This window comes from Anabrus simplex, chromosome 12 (assembly GCF_040414725.1).
Source record: "Anabrus simplex isolate iqAnaSimp1 chromosome 12, ASM4041472v1, whole genome shotgun sequence".
Lineage (NCBI taxonomy): Eukaryota > Metazoa > Arthropoda > Insecta > Orthoptera > Tettigoniidae > Anabrus > Anabrus simplex.
Genome location: NC_090276.1, coordinates 39760391 through 39786437, shown reverse-complemented (window position 1 = coordinate 39786437; position 26047 = coordinate 39760391). Strand labels below are relative to the sequence as shown.

General features: G+C 39.8%; 1 protein-coding gene across 1 annotated transcript in view; it reads left to right on the top strand.

Annotated features, from left to right (window-relative positions):
* The window catches only part of LOC136884381 (hexokinase type 2), a 90285-nt gene that overhangs the window by 23369 nt on the left and 40869 nt on the right, over window positions 1-26047 (top strand). Inside the window, exons 2-5 of the mRNA XM_067156520.2 lie at window positions 2234-2373; window positions 4306-4521; window positions 13480-13579; window positions 25305-25494. Coding sequence (XP_067012621.2) covers window positions 2234-2373; window positions 4306-4521; window positions 13480-13579; window positions 25305-25494 — 646 coding nt within the window. The remainder of the gene's footprint in view (window positions 1-2233; window positions 2374-4305; window positions 4522-13479; window positions 13580-25304; window positions 25495-26047) is intronic.

Below are 26047 nucleotides of genomic sequence, written 5' to 3'. Positions count from 1 at the left end.
AGCACCACCAGGGGGACACGTGTAGGGCAGTGTAGTGGTTAAACCTACGGACGTGAAGCAACGTAGACCCCCAGGTTCGACTAAAATCTATTAAAGAAGTATGCAGCAAGATTGAACCGATAACAACAACAATTAGAAAGAGAAGTCTGCTGTTTTATGTGCACGTCGTCCGTATGAATAATGATCAGCTCACCAAGAAATCTGGAACTTTCTAAACCCAAAGGCATTTAAGTTGAGATGGTTCCAAGAGTGTGAGAAAGATCTGAGAGAGGTGGGTATTGCGGAAGATAAAATCAATGGCAGGGTTAGTTTCAGAAGGATGGTGGAAAGCTATCAGGGTTTTATGGTGGAGACATTTTTTTTTTTTTTGTTATTTGCTTTACGTCGCACCGACACAGATAGGTCTTACGGCGACGATGGGGTAGGAAAGGCCTAGGAATTGGAAGGAAGCGGCCGTGGCCTTAATTAAGGTACAGCCCCGGCATTTGCCTGGTGTGAAAATGGGAAACCACGGAAAACCATCTTCAGGGCTGCCGACAGTGGGGCTCGAACCCACGATCTCCCGATTACTGGATACTGACCGCACTTAAGCGACTGCAGCTATCGAGCTCGGTATGGTGGAGACAGAACACAGAAAACGGAGAGGCCCTTTACCAGAGGAGCGGAAAAAAGCGCTGATGGATGGGCTCAAGAGATACTGGCAGGATGTCAAAGCCGGCAGACGAACAAGACACAGACACTGAAAATGAGATTGGTTGTTAACACCACGCACATCCAGCCAGGAACATGTGACGTCAGTGGACTCTAGTCTGCCAGGCGACGTAACTTACTGCAAATCAGTGTGCCGAGCGCTCCTCTTATCTACGTTATCAACAATACTTTTACGTCGTAATATCTGCAGATGAAAACCACGAAGTAATTGCATAAAACTATTCGTTTTATTATTTTACTTGTGTGCTCTTGTAAATATTGCAGACCTACTTTGAAAGCCAGAATAGTGAGCCCTTTTGCTAATATGTTTAAATATCCTTTTAAGTGTTCGAATATACTGGAAATTTTAGTATTTACAGCTCCCAGTTACTTGAAAGAATTTAAAATAAGTGCCCTATGCACGCGTATTGCTTTAAATTCTCTAAATTCAACGTGGAAATGTTTTAGTAAGGAACTGTTCCTTTTATGCAGCAAGTGACTAACTGTAAAGATTGGAAATCTCTTTCAAAATCAGAGGGCAGAAAATGTTCGGAACATACACGTGCGATTTTAGACTCTAAACATGTATTTTCTTTTACAAAAATATACCCATTGTTTGCACGAAGTTTGGGTTTTTTTTTTTTTTTTGCGGACTATAAAAGGTCGACTTACGTTTCTTTTCGTTGTTGGGATGATTTTTTCAGTCTGTAACCGCACAGCATGGCATTTTAATAGCACAAACACGACCTATACACTGAAATTCACTTCACTCACGAATGATAGGCACTAGTTCACGACTTTTAAAACATTCGCAAACCTTGTGCCTTAAATTTGATTATATCATATTGCCAAAATGAGAAAATAGTAGGTTGTAAAAATTATCTAAAGCAACAATGATGACTTTGTCATGAAATATGGAGGTATTTGTCTCATATCATAACCACAGTCATAATTAAAGGAGTACACGAACATTATCGTAAATTTAGTACATTAATACTATACTATTACATATTTTACACTTGATATTACATAAAAGTCCGGGCCCTAATTAAAACAAATCCAAGTACAGAAATCTTCTTTCTTGATGATGTTTCGTAAATTAAAATGTTCTCGAAAGTTCAATATTAGGAAATTAAGTTTCCGGTAAACGACGTGTGTACTACAGGATATTCCAAAGGTTTATGTCAAAACCCAAAGATGAAATACCATTTAAATAGATGCATGTTTACAAATAATTATAACACTGCATTTTCCCACCGTCTCATAAATACTTAAAAATCTGATACTGCAGACAGTTGTGTTATTCACGACTTCATTGTAAAGAAAAACATTCTTTATCTTATTTTCAGAACTGTAAATAAACTGCAACCTCCTATATATTTTACCACGAACCACCACTGAAAATCTATAAAAGACTGCATGTAATTGCCATATATGTCTATACAAATACATCCTCCCTAATAGTGCGTACGTCTACTTTTTTTCTTTTGTTTATTTCTAGCCATGGTTTGCCGCTAATAAAAGTGATTGATACTTTTTGTAGAGAATGGCAAGTTCTTAGCCCTTGACCTCGGAGGAACGAATTTCCGTGTGCTCGTTATCACCTTGTCACCGAAGCGCTTTGATATGAAGTCCAAAATATACGCTGTTCCCTCCAATGTCATGACGGGACCAGGGCCAGAGGTAAGTTATCACTTTATCGACTTTAATCAAAGTAAATTGTTTTGATCAGTCAATACAGTCTAGAGGAGTAGCGAAAGGTGATTTTTCATTTACAGTAAGTGGTTATGTTAGAGTTACTTTGAACCTGCAAGGAAAAGTAAGACAGGAGACCCATATTTCATCCCCTTAGCAGATTTGGACTTGTAAAAATTCAGGATTGCTATGGACAAGGCTAGAAATTGGGGTGTGTGTGTATATATATATATAATTATTGAATATATTCTCCACTTCCGGGCAAGTTACGACGAAACTATCATAACGTAAGGTAGTCAATATTTGACAAAAACATAAACACTACAAAAACTAAAATACCAAAAATGTGTTCGTAATTTCGTCCCCCACCAAATTTATGAAAGGTACAATTAATTTTAATATATTGTTTCCTTTCTAACCTTACCAATCACTTTCACTACAATGAATTACTTGAAGGCCATTTATGAAAAAGGTTTTCTTGACATTCTTTTTAACATAGTCTTTCAGCGTTGCTCGTGGGATGTTAAACATTTTACTTGCACGTTTGTAACCCATTACGGTATCTTGTCCCTCACTGCCTTAATCGACTTTTTCATAGCCTCCTTATCCCACTGCTTGCGTTTTTCCATATGAAAATAATAATATTCATAAATAACAAATAAAATGAAAGGGGACGAAATTACGAACATTCCCTGATTTATTATAATGGCCGCTAGAGTAACTCACGCCAATCGCCTCATTGTAACGATTACAGGGCAGGAACTAGACCACACAACTGAAATGCAGTCCAGTATTTCATACACGTATCAGTGCTCAACTCTAGGAATAACAGGCTCTCAATTTGAATGCTGCACTAACTGAGCTCAGCATGAAAAATGAATCCTCCTTGTACACGGACACTAAACGTGGTGGACACAGCCAACTTTCACAACAAGACAACGGGATGAGGCTACGCGTGTGCGCGCGGATAAACGTTAGGTACTAACCGTGCAAACTGGAAATCCCTACGGGGACGAAATTAGGCGCGGGGACGGAATTTGTCCCCACTACCTTATACGTGACACACACACATACACACAAACTCTAAAATTATCTTGATGTGTTATAATAAAATGTATTTCGTTTCACAATCTCGTCTTATTTACGATGTGTATTTAAAATAATGGTTTATTATAAATTAGAAATGCCTGAATAATTGGTCAGATACTCATAGTTTTCAAAACTATCATTTAGGGATATTTATTTATTTATTTATTTATTTATTTATTTATTTATTTATTTATTTATTTATTTATTTATTTATTTATTTATTTATTTATTTATTTATTTATTTATTTATTTATTTATTTATTTATTTATTTATTTATTTATTTATTTATTTATTTATTTATTTATTTATTTATTTATTTATTTATTTATTTATTTATTTATTTATTTATTTATTTATTTATTTATTTATTTATTTATTTATTTATTTATTTATTTATTTATTTATTTATTTATTTATTTATTTATTTATTTATTTATTTATTTATTTATTTATTTATTTATTTATTTATTTATTTATTTATTTATTTATTTATTTATTTATTTATTTATTTATTTATTTATTTATTTATTTATTTATTTATTTATTTATTTATTTATTTATTTATTTATTTATTTATTTATTTATTTATTTATTTATTTATTTATTTATTTATTTATTTATTTATTTATTTATTTATTTATTTATTTATTTATTTATTTATTTATTTATTTATTTATTTATTTATTTATTTATTTTGAACTTTCAGCCATGAGTGAGGGGTACAATCACATATTAGTCTGAGAACCTCTGCTGTAGATATTCCTAACGAGATCTTAACTTAGAAAACTTACTTATTATAGACTACATGCCGTTCCACATGTTTATTTCAGTTGTTTGACCACATCGCTGTTTGCCTATTCAAGTTCTGCAAAGAATACAGATTACTAAATGACAATCTACCTTTGGGCTTCACCTTCAGCTTCCCTCTGATCCAGAAGGGATTGACCCAAGGGATTCTGGTACGCTGGACCAAGGGATTCAATTGTTCTGACTCGGTGGGCAAGAATGTTGTTCAAATGCTGGTTGATGCCATAAACAGAAGAGGGGTGAGTCTGGCATTTTGTTGTGTGTTATTTACCCTCTTTCTTCTTCTTCTTCTTAATATTATTATTTGAAAATGCTACGAGCGAATGGTTATGTTTATATTACAGTACTTGCAAAGTAAACAATATTAAACGAAACAGCGTAGCGTAAGATACATTGGCCAAGCGGAATCGCAAAAAAGCGGGACATTTGGGCGTCCTCAATTAAACTTTCTGGACAGCGGGACATTTTGCCGATAAACGGGACTGTCCCAGGAAAAGCGGGACAAATGGACACCCTGTCAGAATAGAATAGAATAGAATAGAATAGAATAGAATACTCCTATCCCCTAGTTCCTGTACTCCTGAAACTGGGGAGAGAGAACTCATTTACTGCAATTCATTAAATTCGATACCTGAATTACATTCGCATTCTTACAATTATTTGACTACTACACGAAATACAACCTGTGACAATAAAGTTCAGTGAATGAAGTCAGAACGGTCGATCCGGGCAACACTGGAGACAACACAACGCTGCACCTGCGAAGCAGCAGGTTTTGACCACCTGCTCTCAACTTTGTTCAGTTGAGCATCGTGTGTGGGCCGTGTAAGACCTGTTTGACACAGTTCGTGTTTAGTGCGTTGGTTCTGAACTGTTCATCTACATGTTGATAGTACAGGACTATTCACCGAACTTTATTGTTACAGGATGTATAATGTATTTTTTCCTAGACGTTAACAATATTATATAGTCTAAAACAGGGATGGCGAACCTTTTCCAACTAGTGTGCCATTTCAAGTCTGGTTTATTATTCTCAATTATCTACTGTGCCACCTGCTATTTTCCTTTAAGGAATGGCTACAACTGACCCCCCACCCCACCCCGCGACTTTCCTAATTAGATTATGTTTCATAATATGGTATTAATTAAATTATTTTATGTATTAATTGATTATATACAAGTAATACAATTGATTGCATGTTCTGTGGTCGTATTTGGAAAATACTGCAAAAATACATTTTTGTAAGTTGTAAGAATACCTAACATTATTTGTAAAAAAAAATATATATGTACAGTAATAAGCGCCCATTGTAACACGCTTCCACATCTATATATTTAAAAAAAATATGAAAAGTAAAGTCAGTCAGTCCGGCCATTCTATCCGGTCGATTTCCTTCATTCTTTTTTAACTGGAAGGTATTCATGCACAGATTTGTCATCAGGTACTATAAATCACTTAACTTCCGCCTTCCTCAAATTATTTCATTTTTCGTTTTTTTTCTTTGAAGCAATCATAACTTTGGTTATAATTGAGGTACGGAGTTCATTTTGACCTAGGAACACTCAGTGGATCAAGCTATTTCATTTCAGCTCTTAACTATTCAAATTGGTTGATTCTGAGGAAAGTTATGAGTGCACATTCAATTTGACGTCTCATTTCTTCAACATTTTTTCTCATTGAAGCAATCATATCCTTCGTTCTAATTGAGGTACGCAGTTAGTTTTGGTCTGAAACATTCAGTGGATCAAGCGCTTTCTTTTGAGGTAATAACTACTTAAATCGGTAGATCCTGAGAAAAGTTATGAGTACATTTGTCTCCAAGACGAAGATCTTTGAAGGACTTTTTAACAGTTCGGCGCGTAGTGTTTTCCAAGGAACGTTAAATTCAATGTGTGATGTATTTTCAAGTGTTTTGTTGACATAATATTACCTTCTTTTACCACAGCAGATCATGTGCTTTATTTCATTAACTCGAAACTTTGCAAATACATGCGTGAGGATATTAACGAACAACACCATACTTTATACATTGTGGGCGAAGCCAGCGGGAAACTGCTAGTTAAGTATTATTAAATGCAAAAATACATTTTTGTAAGTACACCACACTCGATTTTTACCAGTGCTACACCAAGTTGTAAGAATGTTTCACCCATGTACTGCTTTCTTGAAATTCAAGCTTCTGCATTTCTAAATGGCCAATATCTAACCAGTAAATAAATGGCTTTAATATTACCAATGGACTTCAAGTGAAATATCGTTCTCATATTTAGTGTGAAAATTTTTGCTGAATTTAGTAGCCATGTCATATATATTAGGTTCATAACTTGTTGTCTTCACAAAGTTCATTGTAAAAAATTAGCTGCTCGCAGGCGTATGACGGCCCAAACAAAGTAAGTAGCGCTGTAGCAAGTTTCTTCATGGCCGAAAACTTTTGTAGCAGGCTGTTCCACTGTTCAAGTATTAAGTTCTCTGGCTTCTGGAGAGAGTATTCGCCATCCACACCACACTCGATTTTTACCATTGCTTCACCAAGTTGTAAGAATTTTTTTCACTCGTGTACTGCTTTCTTGAAATTCAAGCTTCTGCATATCTAAATGGTCAATATCTAACCAGTAAAAATGGCTTTAATATCACTCATTTGAACAATATGAGGTTTTGAAATAAAGTGCAATGTTTTCTCCAAATCTCGAAATTGGGGAAAATCTCTTGAAAACTATTTGTTTTGAATTTTATAAGATGACCACACACTTCTTACAGATACTTTTTGTGTCTTCAAAAGTTAATTGATCTGCAAAATTTGACATCAATTCGAGTTGCACTTTAAGTGAAGGAAAGTACTTAAATGTCTTTGTTTCAACATCTCTGACGAATACTTCAAGTTTTCTTTGAAATGATTTCATGTTCTGAAACAATCTATCTGCAGTATGTCACTTTCCTTGCACTTCCGTATTTACATCACTGTATATTGCCGTAAAATCACGGAAAAATATTAAATCGCATAGCCAAATAGGGTCCGTGAGTTTTGGAAATTCTTCCTGTCTTTCTGTCATGAAGCGAATTTCGTCCAAGAGCTCAACAAGCTTCTGGAGTACTTGCCCGCGACTCAGCCAGCGAATATTATTGTACATTATACGTCCGCTATATTGAGATTCCACGTCCTGTAACATCTTCGAGAACTGGCAATTATTTAGAGCACGTACAGATATGAAGTCACCAAAAACGAGTACCAGGTTAATTCCTGGGGGCAAAGGCGGCGGGGCGTAGAGCTAACCACTCTACCCCATCACGTGCCGAGGTTAACAATGGTGGAAGCTTTTACCTACCACTCCTTCAAGGGTCTTCATGGCCTGTACAGAGATGACTTTGCTTTGCTTTTACAGATATGAAGTTCACAATTTTAGTTACCACCGAGAGTACACTTTCAAATGACTTCATACATTCTTTCGCACAAAGGGCTTCCTGGTGTAATAAACAGTGGAACTGTAAAATAGGATATTTAACTTCTTCTTTAAGAAATTTCACAAACCCATTATGAATACCCACCAAACTTGGGGCAGCATCAGTTGTCACGGACACAATTTCCTCAAAGTCAAACCCCATTTTTAATACAAGTTCCTGCTTCACTTCGTTCATTATATCTTTCCCTGTTGTCGTAGTTCACAAGCTCAGCAATTTAAGCATTTCCTCCCTCATCATATTTCCACAAGGAAATCGTACAAAAACAGCTAACCTTGCTTGTAAGGTCACATCCGTGCTTTCATCAAGACATATTGAATACATGCGGGAGTTATCCAAATCAGCTTTCAATTGCTTCGAAACATCTTCACTCATTCCTGTTATTCTATCCTTGACAGTATTTATGCTGGCTGGCATTTCTTTAATTCTGTTAATTATTAGTTGTTTGTTAGAAAAGTCTTCAAATAATGTGTCGGACGACAATAAGAAAGCCTCCTTCAAGAACTCACCATCAAAAAGCGGCTTCCCATGCTGTACTATGCAGTAGCTATTTTTGCCGATGACACAGCCATTATGGCCAGAAGCTGGAACCCAGACATTGCCACCCAACGAATACAACACCACCTAAACGAACTCGAACCCTGGCTCACCAAATGGAAAATTGAAGTCAACCTACAAAAAACAAAAGTAGTACACTACACTCGCCGACGCGAACAACCGCAACAACAACTACAACTGTACAACCAAGCCATACAACAAGTCAACAGTCACAAATACCTAGGGGTCACACTAGACTCACGACTCAACCTACAAGAACACATCACGAACACAATACAACGCGCCAAACGAAACACCCTAATGCTCTACCCACTCATCCACAGGAAAAGTACACTCTCTCAGAAAAACATCAAACTCATATACACCACATTTATACGCCCCGTCCTTACATACGCATATCCAGCCATTGGCTTTTTACCTATATCCAGTATAAAACGCCTACAGAGAATACAGAACTGGCTTTTACACTTAGCAGTTAAAGACTACACCATACCTACAGTACAACTACACGAGATAACTAAAGTCCCGTACATACTGGATTATGTACACACACTAACTACAAACTTCTATAACTCCACACAACAACACGAAAATCCACTAATAAACACACTTGGACAGTATGATCCACACAGAGCCGATACTATCTACCGACGACCAAAATACATTCTAATAATTAAAGACATACTTACCAACCCTGACTACACTTTAGCAAGTAATAATAATACTCAAAAATAACACAATACACAGCAATTAACACACTTACTTTCAAAGCACACACAAGATAAGGACTGTTCTTGCAACCTCTGCTCCCACAATACTCCCATCTACCTGCAGCTAGGTCACCTGGGAATAGACACTGGTCAGCGTAACAACAACATTGCCCCATGTGAAGCCCTTCTAATAAACCATCATGCTGCCATTGCTGTTAACTACCATAATTCCACCCGCAAAAACACTTATTAATCAGTTACAATGATAAATAAGTAAGCGAACTCATACACGATGCAGCGTTGCAAACCTCCTAACGCAACATCAGCTAGGATTGGATCTCATGGAAAACCAAGCTCCAATCCACATCGTACACTGAACTCACTGTGTCAGCCATTCTAAATTACGCAATTTCTCCCTGGACACTCATACACATACCAACAATTAAACTAATAAGAAGAAACTACACAACTCAGAAATAGATACACTAAAATACATAGAAACAAACTTCTCATTTCCACTAATGAACACTCCTCCAATCATTAAACGAGAATAAAATCACACAACGAAATAAATTACCACAAAACAAGTAACCAGGATAAGGCCACCGTAAGTGTAAACACAAAGTAAAACACAAATCAACACACCTACCAAAGACCGACAGAGGAGCTCCGAAGGAGCACCGGCATCGGTACCTCACACACCACCTATCTCTATGAGACAGGTGAACCATACAGAATCTAGGGGAAACTAGTCGCACTGATATTATTCCTTGGCCTGAAAGATGATAAAAAAGAACTAGTGTGTTTTATATATTGTTCGACTTTTTGTGAAACGAACTCTCTTCTTTCTTCATCTGGCATGGAACAAACATTTGAATGATTTGTCTCGAAATGGCGCTTTACATTAAAGGTCCGGGATACAACTGTTTCCGAACACAGGCAACACAAAGCTTTATTGTTCTTTCTATCACTATCACTATCAGCCATATTCAATCGTTTTTACGATGTGGCCTCTTTAAGTCCGAAGCAAGGTAGGTTTTCATGAGGTCTCTCCATCTGGGACGGTCTTGAGCGATGTTCTGCCAATTGATCCCAGTAGTCTTCCGGATGTCTTTATCCCATCTGTCCGGTGGTCTTCCCCTTGGTCTGAGATGATCTTTCGGACACCACTCAAGCACAAGCTTTGTCCACCTACCATCAGTTCTCCGAGCAACATGGCCTGCCCACTGCCATTTTAGGGTAAATACCCTTTCTAAAATGTCACTGACCTTTGTGACTGACCTGATGTAATCTGCTCTCTTCCTGTCTTTCTTCGTCAAGCCTTGTCCACTGCTCTTGAAAAATATGGCCACTACCTTTGTTATGTTTCTGATATTTCGGCACCGAAAACATGTATCACAGGTCCGTATACAAAACTACCAAAGAATTATATTCAATGAACAGTTACCCACTAGGGATAACTACAGTACACACTACTTGCAAACTTCACTGACTGACTGACTGACGCGGATGAGTGAAGGGCTCGCCAGCCACTCTAAAGCCTCATTCACACTGCAAACGTAACCGTAAACTTAACGACGTAACGTAACCGTAAAATTAACGTAACATTTGTGGTATTCACAATGGAGGAACGTAACATTAACGTAAAGAGTATACAGCAGCCAATCAAAACACTGCCATGTTATTTAGCACGGAAGTCGGGTTTTGGGCTATCTCGCAGTTTTATATTTCAATACCTCGATGGAATCAAACAACGTGGTAGCGGAATTCATATTACATCAAACATATATTGCTTTGTTCCTGGGAGCTGTGTAGGCCTACGGTACCTGAAAAGGCGATCTAAACAACGGTGCAGAAAATGGGTTCATCCCTTGAATCAAAGAAGGTTATCTCAGGGCGATTTCGGTAATCTACTGTAAGAAATGACCCTCATCAGTTCGTTTTGGACATGCGGATGAAACCTGAACTGTTCGTCTTTCTTACGATTCGCTTCCCCTTTTCTAATAAAAAGAAATGTAAGGTCTCCTTTACCGACATCTATGACCCTATCTATCACACCCCGATGAGATGTTTGGATCTATTTGTTTGGATGATATCGTTTTCGTAAACTAGTAGTGTGTCATAACGTTAAGAAATATACAAGGACACTGTTTTATTTATGACAGGGATTGTCTCGTCCGTTCGCCAGAGCTGCGAGCTTGTCTCCCCCCATTTACCGTCAGATTTCATTGCTACAAGATATTTATTTCCACCTATTACTTTTTCGGTACAGCGTATTTGTAATTCTTTTTCCTTCTATCATACATACACACAAAGATAACTTTGAAAGAGAAGTACAAGCGTTTCGTCGAAAGACGTCATTATATCGTGCACAACACACAATGTTTACCTCTGCTCTGATTGGCTGGTTCTTAAAGTTAACGTAAAATTAACCGCAAGAGCTTGGAGTTTGCAATCCCTTAATTTTACGGACTCGCAGTTAAGTTTACGTCGGCGCATTGTGAATGGTTCCATTAGATAAGATGCCCGCTAACTTCTAAGTTAACGTTAATGTTAAGTTTACGTTACGTTACGTTTGCATTGTGAATGGGGCTTAACAGTTCCGGACCTATCAGTGTTGCAGTTTTGCTATATTGCACGTCGGAATGGAACTAGAATTTGGATTTATTTCTTACACGTAAACACTACGACTATACGTTGCATGATATATATATATATATATAGTCTACAATACAAGATGTTTATAAAAACATTAATATGATCGCGTGGCGTGCCACCAAAATCGTGTTCGCGTGTCACGCGTGGCATAGGTTCGCCATCCCTGGTCTTATCTTATTTAGCGCTTACTTTTGTGTCACAAGTCTTATGGAGTTATCCTACCATTACAAACATGCATTATGACTGAATTGAATGAGTGAATGACTGCATGACTTGGTAAGTGGATGATTTCATGGTCGTGCACGAATGAATAACACTCAGTGGCGGCTCGTTTGGGAGGCGCTAAGGCGCGCGCCCCCCACGGGGTTCCATTAAATTCGGGAATTTTAATCTTAAATGTTAACAAGGGAAATATTTTATATTTTACTATAAGATTCTAATCAAGGGCGCGAGTTGTACTGTACTGCGGCCCGATACGCTGCTGGCCCTGCGCAGGAGGGCGCTCTCTCATAGCGGACCAAATACTCCGAGTCTCGCTTGACTGGCCTTGAGGGAGCCAATCAGAGCCAGAGTGCAGATGTGCTGTTCTAGCGGAGATTCCGGCGCGTTTCTGCCGCGGCCTATCGTTGTAGCCAACCTACCCGAAACATTGGTGATTTTATTTCTATTTAACAGGGGTCAGTTTGTGCCATTTCTCTCCTAAAAATAGGAACTACTTTACTCAGGCACTTACGTGAGTTAAATGTGTCGGTATATGTTTAAAATAGTCTTGTAATTTGTAGGACTATTAACTAACGAAACGAGTAAGGAGCGTAACTAGTCTCCTCGCACTTGACTCATGTTGGCCATACTCACTGGAGAGCGCGATGTTTAGCTTTGTGTTGATGAATGATCTCGTGAGGTGACTGTGAAAAGGAAGGTTGTGATATATATGTAGGCGTAGTGTTATGTTTGCACTTCGTACAGTATGATTACCGTCGAACATATTAAAGAACTAACGTTTTCTTGTCTTTCTATCGAGTAGGAAGTCGAACTGAAGGAGTGTGGTAGACTTCTTGTTGAAAAAATCGGAGACCAAGAAAAATGACAATGAAAATAGGGCTTTCCAAAGACAAATTAATTCTCGTGACTATATAACAAACCGAGCTCGATAGCTGCAGTCGCTTAAGTGCGGCCAGTATCCAGTATTCGGGAGATAGTAGGTTCGAACCCCACTGTCGGCAGCCCTGAAAATGGTCTTCCGTGGTTTCCTATTTTCACACCAGGCAGGTAATTAACAGGCAGATAATAATAATAATAATAATAATAATAATAATAATAATAATCAACATCATAATCAAAACAATTGGATATGCATTGCGCCGTATAGTGTTCGAAGTGTGTATCTTGATAACATGGTTTGAAGAACTTGAGACTGCTGATATCCACGAGCCGCCACTGATAACACTCCTCTCAACTGGTCACGGGCAGCCACTAGCTAGAGAGAGAGAGAGAGAGAGAGAGAGAGAGAGAGAGCATTCATTGATGAACGAGTGATTGATTGGCCGAGTGAATGACTTGGTGGTATGACTTGAATCAAATACTGTCTGCATAAATGAAGTAATGGATGAGTTCTAAGTCCTCTCTCCCAGCCACCAACTGTGGTGAGAGTTTCGTGAATTATGATATGGTTGATGAATGGATGCTTCCAAGACTGAATTGTGTTCATGGACATCCTGTCATAATGTAATGGCTCCTCTTCTCTAAACTCCTAGGAGTTTGTAAAGAGAATTTCCGATTTCTCCGATATCTATTATGCATCTCTTGTTTTCCAGGACATGAAAATCGATGTGCTTGCCGTGCTTAATGACACCACAGGTACTTTGATGTCCTGTGCTTGGAAGAATACCAACACCAGAATTGGACTTATTATAGGTAAGGTATTCATTTCCTTTACTTGCACTGTAATTTGTTACCGGTAAGTTATTCTTGACAGAGAACATAGTGCATGCTTGGTAGAAAAAGACGATTGGAGTAAAAAATAAGACAATTACACACATTGGCAAGAAGTTTACCCTGACTGGTATGGTGGACTTGTGTTGCGTAACTACTAAGGTAGACCTAAAATTATGGAGAGACGTATGCAATAAAAGACGGGAATACGTTCCTAGCTAAACATTGGTCATAAACCTAGGAGTCTGTAGTGTTATGGTCTTATTATGATGTGGCACTGGCCCATTTTCATCGTACGATTGGGCGACACCTAACACAGGTCTTCCATGAGCGATGGTTTGGTCGGAAAGAGCCAAAACCTTGGCCTGTCCGTTCGCCTGACCATTACCGTTTAGATTGTTGGCTTTGGGAACATGTAAAGACCATAGTGTATGCGGTTCCCATACACGATGTGGATGCACTGCGAGAACGCGTGTAATGCAGTCCGGCAGCAGCCAGGGGTGTTCCAAAGCATGCGTGATCCCATGATTGATTGATTGATTGATTGACAATGGTCCTATCGATAAATGCTACATAACTAAAGTTATATAGATTTAAAATTCCAATCATTTACGCCGTATATACTGTATTTTGAAATTGACCCGCAGACTATAACAGAGATATTCATGAATTTCGATTTTTGTTGTCAAGTCCATATAAACGCCGAACCACGAGAAAATTCGTAAACAGAATTTAATTAAAATCGGTAAGTGAAGTTAGGCAATAAGCCACTACAGTCTAGCCTATAAATAACTTTATTCACGCTGGATGAAATGGTGGTTTAGGGGAAGGCAGCTAAAATTTAATTTTTAAATACCTACGTTATTGTTCCTATCGAAAAGTACTACATAACAAAAGTTATAGAGAATACAATTTCCGATCATTAATGTTTTACACAGTTTTACCGTACCGATTATGATACTAGAATCGATTAATTTAGACTTTCGTTGCCAAGTCCATATCAACGCCTAGCTTTGCTAACATGGAAATATCGTTCAGTCGTGGTCTTTGTCATGATTGTCACAAGATGTGAAACCGCATGGTCATCGGTCCATAACGACAAGAGGGAATCGTAAAATGAGGAAAGACTCCCTTGACATTAAATGCCCTAATATCACAAAATCAAAAAAAAAAAATGTAAAGGCTATCATATCGAAAACACATTAAACTGATCAGCAATAACATTACATTGACCACTGTTGTGATGTGATTTGTCTCTTCTGCTACCACTCGTCTCCGATGAATGGGATTATTGCTGCAGGCCGAGTAAAACAGCCTGAACATTGGCGGAAAGTAGCTGGCGTAGATATGCTATCATAGGGCTGTAAATAGAGTAGTATCAACGTAGTGCAGGCATTCGCCAGGGGTGGGGCATGCGCAAATACGATATGGGAGCGGTCAAGTGTGTAGTGTTCATTTGACGGGCATCCAGTTGGGAGTGTTGTTACTGTGTGGCGTTGAAGTGAAGAGTGTCGATTTCACTGCTCTAAAGCATGTTTTCAAAAGGTGATCAGCATTCGTGGATTAAAATCGAGGTTGCCCGTGGTAAAAATGTGTTGTCGAGGTTTACGTGAAGCCTGCGGCGAGAAAGCATTACCGTATAGGACGGTTGCATGATGGGTCAAGACGTTAACCTCTTATTGCAACGGTAGGATTGGGAGGTCTTCGAATATCCTCTGTACTCACCAGACATCGACCTGTTTCCGAAGTTGAAGGACCCCCTCCGAGGCCGTCGATTTCCTCACGTGGCATCTGCACTCTGCGCAATAGGGTGCTCTGTCGCTGTCATCAATCAACTTCCCGACATTTGGGAGTAGGTAATCTACTTTACAGATGACTACATTGATGGAAGGTAATGCAATTGTACTTGTTAGTTAATTAAATATTCCGTTCTATCAGTACTGCCACTACTTTATTGGAATTCAAGACGACATAATGGGGCCAATATTCATTTATAAGAAGAGGAAATAGGAATTATTGTACAGTAATTCCTCAAGGGATATGTTCGGTAAATTTCCAAGTTATTTGAAATAGTTTAACAAAAGACTAGGCGAAGAATTGGACGACAGCCCTAAATGCATATCAGTGGTGAAGATTGAGCGTATTACGTGCACGATCCTCCTGAGAGAGACACAATACTGCCTAGAGTGAGAAAGTTGGAAACAACTGGATCTTTGTAGATTGATTGATTGATTGATTGATTGATTGATTGATTGATTGATTGATTGATTGATTGATTGATTGATTGATTGATTGATTGATTGATTGATTGATTGATTGAAGCTTGGCTTATCTTGGGTCACAACTAGTGTAGTATCGCACGGTTGACTTCTTGCCTATCGGTCCCTGGTATGCATTTCAAGATTTCCTCGTCTTGATCTGCTAACTGTTCACTTTCCATGTAATGGCCGCTGTCTTCAAAATCAGATGCGTCGCTCATCATTGTCAACATCGATAACAATTTCATTTAAGCAGTAAGAATTTGTAGGCAGCAGGTTTCCGTGGTTTCTCATTTTTACACCAAGCAAATGCTGGGGCTGTGCCTTATGTAAAACCACAGAAAGCCATTGTATGTGTGTTGCAGATAGATTATTCGTTTACAATTAAACATTTAGTGTTCTGAACACCTGTGCGTGTGATAATGCGGTCGCTAGCTGTGCGGTTTTGGTGACGTATCTCGGGGATAGCGGGGTCGAACCCCACTGTCGGCAGCCATTAAGATAGGTTTCCGTGGTTTCTCACTTTTACACCAGGCAAATGATGGGGGATGTACCTTAGCGTAGCTGTAGAGTAATAATAATCATATTTTATACTGTAAAGTAGCGTTATATGTTAATGCTATTGCAACACCGAGCGAATTGGCTGCGCGGTTAGGGCATGCGAAAGCTGCTTCGTTGAAAGTGAGAGAGGGGGAAGAACCTATGTCGTCAGCCATGATAATAGATTTATGTGGTTCGTCAGCAAAAAGATAATAGATTTACGTGGTTTCCTATTTTTTATCTAGTGATAACAACATAGCAGTAGACAATCAAATGTCTCTAGTGTTCAATTATATAAGATTAAAGTGTTACAATCAAAAATCAGTGTTCTAAGCAGGAAACACCTGTTGTAAATGGCGACTAAAAAGGGTGTCACCTGAGTAGCCGTCCGAGCTATTCTGCGTAACAGATTCATTTTTATGCTCGATTTATAGCTAGATTAGATTGTGGTATCCCCTTGCCTGACGTAAGTAGTGACTAAAATAATTTTATAAACAAGGTAAGTTAACAATACATTTCCCATCCCTCTCCCCCTCTCACAGCTGACATAAAATCATTTTATCTACTTAGTAATTATTGATTTAAAACATATCGCAGGGTGCCGAGGTAAAAAATGTTCACCATACTGGGGGACTATGGGATTAAGGGTAGATTATTAAAACCAATCACAGGCATTTATGTTGACAATATTATTCTGTTACGGTAACTATGGTGTTTGCAATATAAGAACAGGGTTTGAATCCATGAGTTTTTATTTTGTTGCGGTAACTATTGTGTTTGCGATAAGAGAACAGTGTTTGAATCCATGATTTTTTTTTAATCTGTTACGATAACTAAATCAGAGAACGAAATCTATATCTGTAATACAGATTTTTTCTGCTGCATGCGTCAGTGTTTCTAATAGAAAGGGATCAAAGTTCGAATCCGATTTTTTAAAATGTTCTGTTACGGTAACTATTGCGTTAAGACAACAGGGTTTGATCCATGATTTTTTATTCTGTTATGGTAACTAAATCAGATTTCCAAATCTATATCTGTAATAAAGATTCTTTATCTGTTGCATGTGTCATTGTTCGAATCCCGCAAAATCCATCTCCTTAACACAAAATAGGTAGGACAAAGATTTTTCATGGTTTCCCCTGCTAAGTAGCAACTGAACGCGTAAAATTATTTTATCTTCATAGTGGTAGTGATTAATAGGAAGTACAGTTGTACACTTTAAAATCCCATCAATCAACAAGATAACGCGCGTCCTCCTCCTACCGTACAATCAAGGTAAGTTTTTCTGATTAGAACACGATAGGAAATGTATGCTGTCTATTCAAATCTTTACTGTAAGATAACAACTGTCCTCTGTAACAGGATTGAACCTGTCAACATGTTTTGTCTTGTCGGATGGAGACATACAGCATTTGCTTATCCCACATTCAATACTATATTTTTGTGTGTGTGCTGATTGCAATCGAAAAGGAAAAAATTTAAGAGGATAAAAAGTATTACCTTCTCCTTAACGCATCCTCCTCCTACTACTACCGCTCCCTCCTCAATCAAAAAGAGTAAAAAAAACTTATGCGACGAGGTAAAAAGAACAAGAGGACAAGGCTACGTCATGCTTTCCAGTTTAATAACGTAAATATATCTGGTAAAAGGTAATATTTGACTAATCCTCCCTTTACAAAACTAGACTAGGAGATCGTCATGAGTTAGCTCTTAACGTCGAGAAGGGCAGCTTGCTTTAAAACTATAATCCTCTCTCCAAAAATAGTGTCGGGAAGGAACTATGTCGAGAAGGGCAGCTTGCTTAATCCTCTCTCCAAAAATACTGTCGGGAAGGGATTATGTTGATAAGGACAGCTTGCATGAAAACTATGTCGGGAATGGTCGAGAAGGGCAGCTTGTATGAAAACTATGTCGGGATGGGTCATGTCAAGAAGGGAAGCTTGCATTAAAACTATAACGGGAAGGTATTGTCGAGAAGGGCAGCTTGCATAGAAACTATGTCGGGGAAGAGTCATGTCGAGAAGGGCAGCTTGCATAAAAACTACGTCGGGAAGGGTCTCGTCGAGAAGGGCAGATTGTATGTGAACTATGTCGGGGAAGGGTCATGTCGAGGAGGGCAGCTTGCATGAAAACTATTTCAGGGAAGGGCCATGTCGAGAAGGGCAGCTTGCATGAAAACTGTCAGGAAGGGCCATGTCGAGAAGGGCAGCTTGGCATAAACTATAGCCCTTAGGCCCCCTCCAAGATGGTAACGGGAAGGGGCATGTCGAGAAGGGCAGCTTGCCTTAATCCACTGTGGTTAGGCCCTCTGGCTTTAGGATCGTTTAAAAAATCCGCGGCGTGGCTAAGTCCTGTCAAGATCATTTAAATTCCGCGCTCCCTATATAGTTAAGATGGTAGCGGTGAGAATTGGCGCTGTCAAGATGGTAGCAGTGAGGTTAGCCACGTTCAAAACAAGTGCACGTGTTTAGGACCTGTCAGCTGTCAAAAAGCACATGGATTTTAAATTCCGCTCCCCCTGTGACGTTAAGATGGTAACAGTGAGTTTAGGGTCTGTCAAGATGGTAGCACTAAGGTTAGCCACGTACACTTGTTTAAAATCCATGTCCACGTGGTTAGGAGCTGACAAGATGGCAACTATGAAATATACGTGGATTTTAAATTCCGCGACCCTACATGCATAAGGTGACATCAATGAGTTTTCGCCCTGTTACGATGGTAGCACTGATGTTAGCCACGTTCACTTGTTAAAAATCTTGCGTCCACTTGGTTTGGACCTGTCACCTTGACAGGTGTCAAAGGCACGTGGATTTTAAATTCCGCGCCCCCACGTGCATTAGGTGGCATCAATGAGGTTTATCCCTGTTAAGATGGTAGCACTGGGGTTAGCCACGTTCACTTGTTAAAAATCCCGCGTCCACGTGGTTTGATCCTGTCGTCTTGACAGCTGTCAAAAGCACGTGGATTTTAAATTGCCCGCCACCACGTGCATAAGGTGGCAGCAATGAGGTTAGGCCCTGTTAAGATGACCCCGGGGGTCATTGACCTCGGGTGCTGACTCAGCAGAAAAATTCTGACGCCAGTGATTTAGAACGCACCTAGCCCTACTACTCATTACGGCAGTTAAATTGATCGGCAATATTAAAGGGAAGTAAGTTAGACCTTACGTATGGAATGGAAAGATATTCACGAGAGTGAATTCGTGTGCAGCCGTTATTTGTAGAGATCGCTATCAGAAGGGATCTGGTACGTCTTTTCACATGTGAGTAGAAATTGAACTGTTATAAAAGGACTTTCAGTTACCATAATTGATATCCAAACAGGTTGTACGGTGGTTAATTCAGAGAACGTATGGGCATGACACTTAGAATGTTTAGGTTTCTTCTTCTTTTCTTCTCTGCCTTTTTCCAATTCATCGGGCATAATTGTTTAAACTGAACAGCTGTTTTGAACAAGAATACATTTTTTTCACACATACTGTGTACCGGTCTTACAAATTTGATAAACCTGGGCCTAAAATCCATAAGATATGATTGATAAAGCTTGATAAGACCCTTTTAATACTAGGGTAAGGTATTGCTTGAAATTATTATCAATCATCTGAAAAATGATTTATTGGTATGGTATGTCTTAAGTTCTCCATTTAATCACACTTGCTTTATAATACAGAATACAATTTATTGTTAATGCGCTATTCCAGAAGAATATGACAATGTAAAGTCTAAATAAAGCTCATTACAATCTTGTCAGTCTTAATCTCCATTAGAAAACACTAATCAAAATAACTGTTTAACCATGATTTCAAAGTGTCATTGTTTAAGAAGCCTTTCTCGTGGTCAGTCGAGGACGCAGAGCACAGTTTTCTGCGAAACGTTTAGAATTTCACCTTATTTTCTTGACACGGCATAAGCTCATGTCTATAAGTACGAGCCGTGAAAGCATTAATGGCAATATGATATTAATCATCTAACATTTAAAAAAATCAGCTCAGTTTTACCATCAAGTTCGGAACCTCCTCTGGAACGAACAAGTTCCCTTAAGATCAAAGCAGATTCTATTCCAATCATACTTCACTCCCATAATAACATATGGCCTAGAAACCTGCACAACAACCCAACAAGTGGATAGCAAACTACAAGCCGCAGAAATGAAGTTCCTACGAACTATGGTACAGAAGACAAAAAGGGACAGGGTAAGGGGAATGAAAGAATAAGGGAGGAAGCTGGTGTGTACCCATCCCTGAATGAAAAATTGACAAGGGCCCCTTTGAAATGGTTTGGCCATGTCAAACGATTGGACGATGGAAGAACAGCAAAACAATGGCTACACAAAGTCGTGGCCGGAAAACGACCGGTAGGAAGACCTAGGAAGAGATGGCTGGACCAAGTGAAAGAGGACATAGGAACAAGAGGAGTCAGCTGGGATGTCGTCTTGAGAGAAGAGTGGTACATGGACAGACAGAAGTGGAGAGTGCTCGTAAACCACACCCGGGCAACTGGAGTGGAAAACTGATGATGATGATGATGATGATGATGATGATGATGATGATGATGATATTAATATTTTTGCAAGTGCATTACTTTCAACTAAATTTATTTTCTTTCTGGTGTAAATCATGGTGCTCATATTAGAGAAAAATTAGAACGCACTTTCAATTTTGATTTGTGTTCAGATAATGTTAATTCAGTTTGAGTTTGTAAAAGCAGTAATATCCTCTATTATGAGGAGGGTTTAACATCTTAAATTATAACATTCTTGCGTAAGCCTAAACCACTCAGAGAAACTCAAACTAACCCTAGACATTAATTTCATTTTAAGAAATACACAATAGAGATTAGCACCAGTGTAACGAATGTCAGGCAGCATTTACCTAAATCCAAATCATACAGGAATCATAATTTAACTTCTACTCATACAATTACGTTATTTCATATCCAAACCAAACCAAACCCCATGGCACAACAGGCCCGAAAGGCCATGGCGTAAAAAGCGACTGTAGCTCAGCCTGAAGGCCTGCAAATTACGAGGTGTCATGTGATCAGCACGACGAATCATCTCGACCGTCATTCTTGGCTTTCTGGACCAGGGCCGTCATCTCACCATCAGATGGCTCCTCAATTGTAATCACGTAGGCTGAGTGAACTTCGAACCAGCCCTCAGATCCACTTAAAAATCCCTGACCTGGCCGTGGATTGAACCTGGGGCCTCCGGGTAAGAGGTAGGCACGTTACCAGAAAATGATAAAAATGTATCTTACTTTTTTAGAAAGATTTCTGCTGTCATACACTGACTGACAGAGCAAATGCAACACCAAGAAGGAGTGGTCAGAACTTTATGCCAACTGCAGGGTAGACTGACGTCACTGAGGTATGCTCATGATGTGAAATGCGTCGCTGTGCTGCGCACGTAGCGAACGATAAATGGGACACGGCGTTGGCGAATGGCCCACTTCGTACCGTGATTTCTCAGCCGACAGTCATTGTAGAACGTGTTGTCGTGTGCCACAGGACACGTGTATAGGTAAGAATGCCAGGCCGCCGTCAATGGAGGCATTTCCAGCAGACAGACGACTTTACGAGGGGTATGGTGATCGGGCTGAGAAGGGCAGGTTGGTCGCTTCGTCAAATCGCAGCCGATACCCATAGGGATGTGTCCACGGTGCAGCACCTGTGGCGAAGATGGTTGGCGCAGGGACATGTGGCACGTGCGAGGGGTCCAGGCGCAGCCCGAGTGACGTCAGCACGCGAGGATCGGCGCATCCGCCGCCAAGCGGTGGCAGCCCCGCACGCCACGTCAACCGCCATTCTTCAGCATGTGCAAGACACCCTGGCTCTTCCAATATCGACCAGAACAATTTCCCGTCGATTGGTTGAAGGAGGCGTGCACTCCCGGCGTCCGCTCAGAAGACTACCATTGACTCCACAGCATAGACGTGCACGCCTGGCATGGTGCCGGGCTAGAGCGACTTGGATGAGGGAATGGCGGAACGTCGTGTTCTCCGATGAGTCACGCTTCTGTTCTGTCAGTGATAGTCACCGCAGACGAGTGTGGCGTCGGCGTGGAGAAAGGTCCAATCCGGCAGTAACTGTGGAGTGCCCTACCGCTAGACAACGCGGCATCATGGTTTGGGGCGCTATTGCGTATGATTCCACGTCACCTCTAGTGCGTATTCAAGGCACGTTAAATGCCCACCGCTACGTGCAGCATGTGCTGCGGCCGGTGGCACTCCCGTACCTTCAGGGGCTGCCCAATGCTCTGTTTCAGCAGGATAATGCCCGCCCACACACTGCTCGCATCTCCCAACAGGCTCTACGAGGTGTACAGATGCTTCCGTGGCCAGCGTACTCTCCGGATCTCTCACCAATCGAACACGTGTGGGATCTAATTGGACGCCATTTGCAAACTCTGCCCCAGCCTCGTACGGACGACCAACTGTGGCAAATGGTTGACAGAGAATGGAGAACCATCCCTCAGGACACCATCCGCACTCTTATTGACTCTGTACCTCGACGTGTTTCTGCGTGCATCGCCGCTCGCGGTGGTCCTACATCCTACTGAGTCGATGCCGTGCGCATTGTGTAACCTGCATATCGGTTTGAAATAAACATCAATTATTCGTCCGTGCCGTCTCTGTTTTTTACCCAACTTTCATCCCTTTCGAACCACTCCTTCTTGGTGTTGCATTTGCTCTGTCAGTCAGTGTATATTTTTTAAACAACCTGTTCAGAGAATTGAGTAAAATTTGCTGTAATGACTTATAGAAAGATTTTATTTCACAGGTTTCCTTTTTGTTGACATTGAAGATTATTGCTATCTGTATTGCAGTTTGTAAATATTTAATTAATGTGTTCTCCAAACTGCTGAGAGACAGGCAATTTTTATTTCACGATATGTAATCATACTTAAGTTGTAGACAGCTGCCTTCGTATTTTCAATAAAGCTAAAGTGTAGAGCCTAGGTTTCAATTACTTGTATCTGTTCCGAATGTTCAAACATATCAGTTACAAACATGACCCTTATAGAGGTAGTCGGATTTTTGAAGGGCGGAAAAAGTCCATTCGACACTCCATGTCGTACGATGTCGGCATGTAAAAGATCTCTGGTGATACATTTGGTATTTTCCCGACAAAATTAATTAAATCTCAGCCATAGACGCCCAAGAGAGATCCGGTTTACTCTGTCTGCCATCTAGCGGACCTAGAGTAAAACGGAACGTCGAAATTGACGAGCAGACAGCCAGATGGCGTCAAATCGAAATGTCTGCACACGGTAGCTGAGGCCATACGATTATTATTATTATTATTATTATGGCCCTTATATAAAGGTGAGCGACATGATCATTTTTGAGGTACCGCTAGGCCTATATACTGTTTTCTTCTGTTATCGGGGACTGAATTTCAAATATATATATTTATTTTTGTTAGTAGCGTATTTTTCAGTCTTCTTATTCAGTCTGCTAAAGGTTCTCCTTATTTCATCTTTTGTGTGCGCCACCTATAGGCTGTCCAAATGATTTGTATAGATTGTTCAGTACAGTGCAAAATGTGTTCAAGTTTTATACATAAGTATCTTATAATATTACCACAGTCCCGATATTATGCATATTTATTGTGTGTTTACGCGGTAGTCGGTGTAAGCTGTCATGTATTTGCTAGGGCGGGTGTTTTCATGTGTACGAAATGTAAGTTAATGCTTGAATTTCATACGATCTCCTCGTCAAGCTGAGGAACGCCCACAACATGGCGGTACGCGTATGGACATGTCTTCCCCACTGATCTCTATATAGAGATCAAGAGATCAGTGGTCTTCCCCAGTCACACGCTTCTGCGCAACCGGCGGTGTGGGCCTTACCCACCATACACGCACAAGCACCTTCAATATGTTCTATGATCATCGGTCGATCCTGCCCAATCCTCGAGTATGCCAGTCTCGACTGGGGAACTACAGCTAAGACCCATCTGGATAGGGTTCAGCGCGCACAGAACCACGCGCTGCCCCTTATCTCAGGAACACAATGGTCCGAACGGAATCGAGGCATAGATCTCAAAATAGAAAATATCTACAACAGAATCAAAAAGAATGCCCGGACATTCTACGCCAGCTTGCAAGATAAGCCAAATGCCCTAATGTCATCTCTGGGCAACTACGAACTGAAGGTCTACGCTATAAAATGCCTAAAGTCCCCCTAGAGCAAATTATCCTCTGGGTGTAGACCAGAAATTTTCAAAAAATAATGTGAAGAAAATTTACAAAAATATATTCTATAGCTGGTTAAATAAAGTATCATTACGCCCCTTAACAGACCCAAGTCAGAACTAATTCATTCTTTAATATTACTTCTTTTTTAAGTATTCTCTTGATTTGAATAGATTAGTGATTTTTAACTATTTAAAATCCAAATCTCACTATTTTACGCTATTGTAAAATAGTGTTTTAAGTCGTCAAAATTATCAAACCTTAATTTCCATTGAACTAAGCATATTATGTCATACTGGTACCTCTGTGGAGAATTTTACGAAAATTGGCCTATTTTTTCAAATGCAGTCCGCGATTATGCCTAAGGTTTCCAATGCGGCCCTCGAGTCCTTACAAATTGGAAATCCCTGGTGTAGACCATATTCTTTTGTCAGCTCGATTCCGCTCTAACAGTTCCACCGTTTGTCATCTATGCTGTCCAACTTCACCATGTTCAGAATTGCACTCAAGGCCCCAACGGGTCGCAGGACTAAAATGCTTCGAGAAGTGTGGTCTGTTTGTCCAATTAAAGAAGCTCCTCGAGAGAATCAGGTTATTAACCACTGACCAATGCTCGGCATTATGTCACTGGCTGTACGGTCCACTCTTTCCCATAGCAGGTAACCCTCGTCAAACAGCCAACAGCAACTAACCAGTTATAATATCTCTTTCAGGGACAGGCACCAATTGCTGTTATACGGAGAAGGTTTCTAAGGTAGAACTGTTCGACGGCGATAGATCAAAAGAGTATGTGATAGTGAACACCGAAAGTGGCGCATTTGGAGACGATGGTTCGCTGGACTCGGTACGCAACGATTGGGATAAACAAGTAGATTCTGCCTCTGTGAATCCCGGTATGCAATTGTGAGTATAATATTAACATAGCTACATTTATTTCCCAAATACGATTTATTATATCACTATTGGCAGATGTCTGCAGTTTCACTTACTCTTCTTCCTAAGATCAGTATAAAAATGAATTTGGTGCACTATTTCCTTGTACTTTTGCTTTAAAGTTATCTGTAATTTAAAGGAGCATGCCCTGGCACAATCTTCACCAGGCACAACCTTTCCACATTTCAACATCTCCATTTCAGATACTCCACTGGAGCAGGTAGACCACTTTTCGTACTTGGGTAGTATCCTATCTGTGCACTGTAACTATGAGCAAGATGTGGGGAAGAGAATTGATGCTGCCCATGCAGTATTTGGAGACTATCACACCGGGTGTTCATGAATAAAAACCTGACCGTGAAGGCAAAAACTCATGGTGTACCACGTTGTTGGCATCACAACATTGATGTATGGTTGTGAAACTTGGACACTTTACCGACGTGACTTGAAAAACCTTGAGCGTTTCCGTCAACAAAAATTTCGTTCCATCCTTAGGATCAAAAGGGAAGACCATGTAACCATT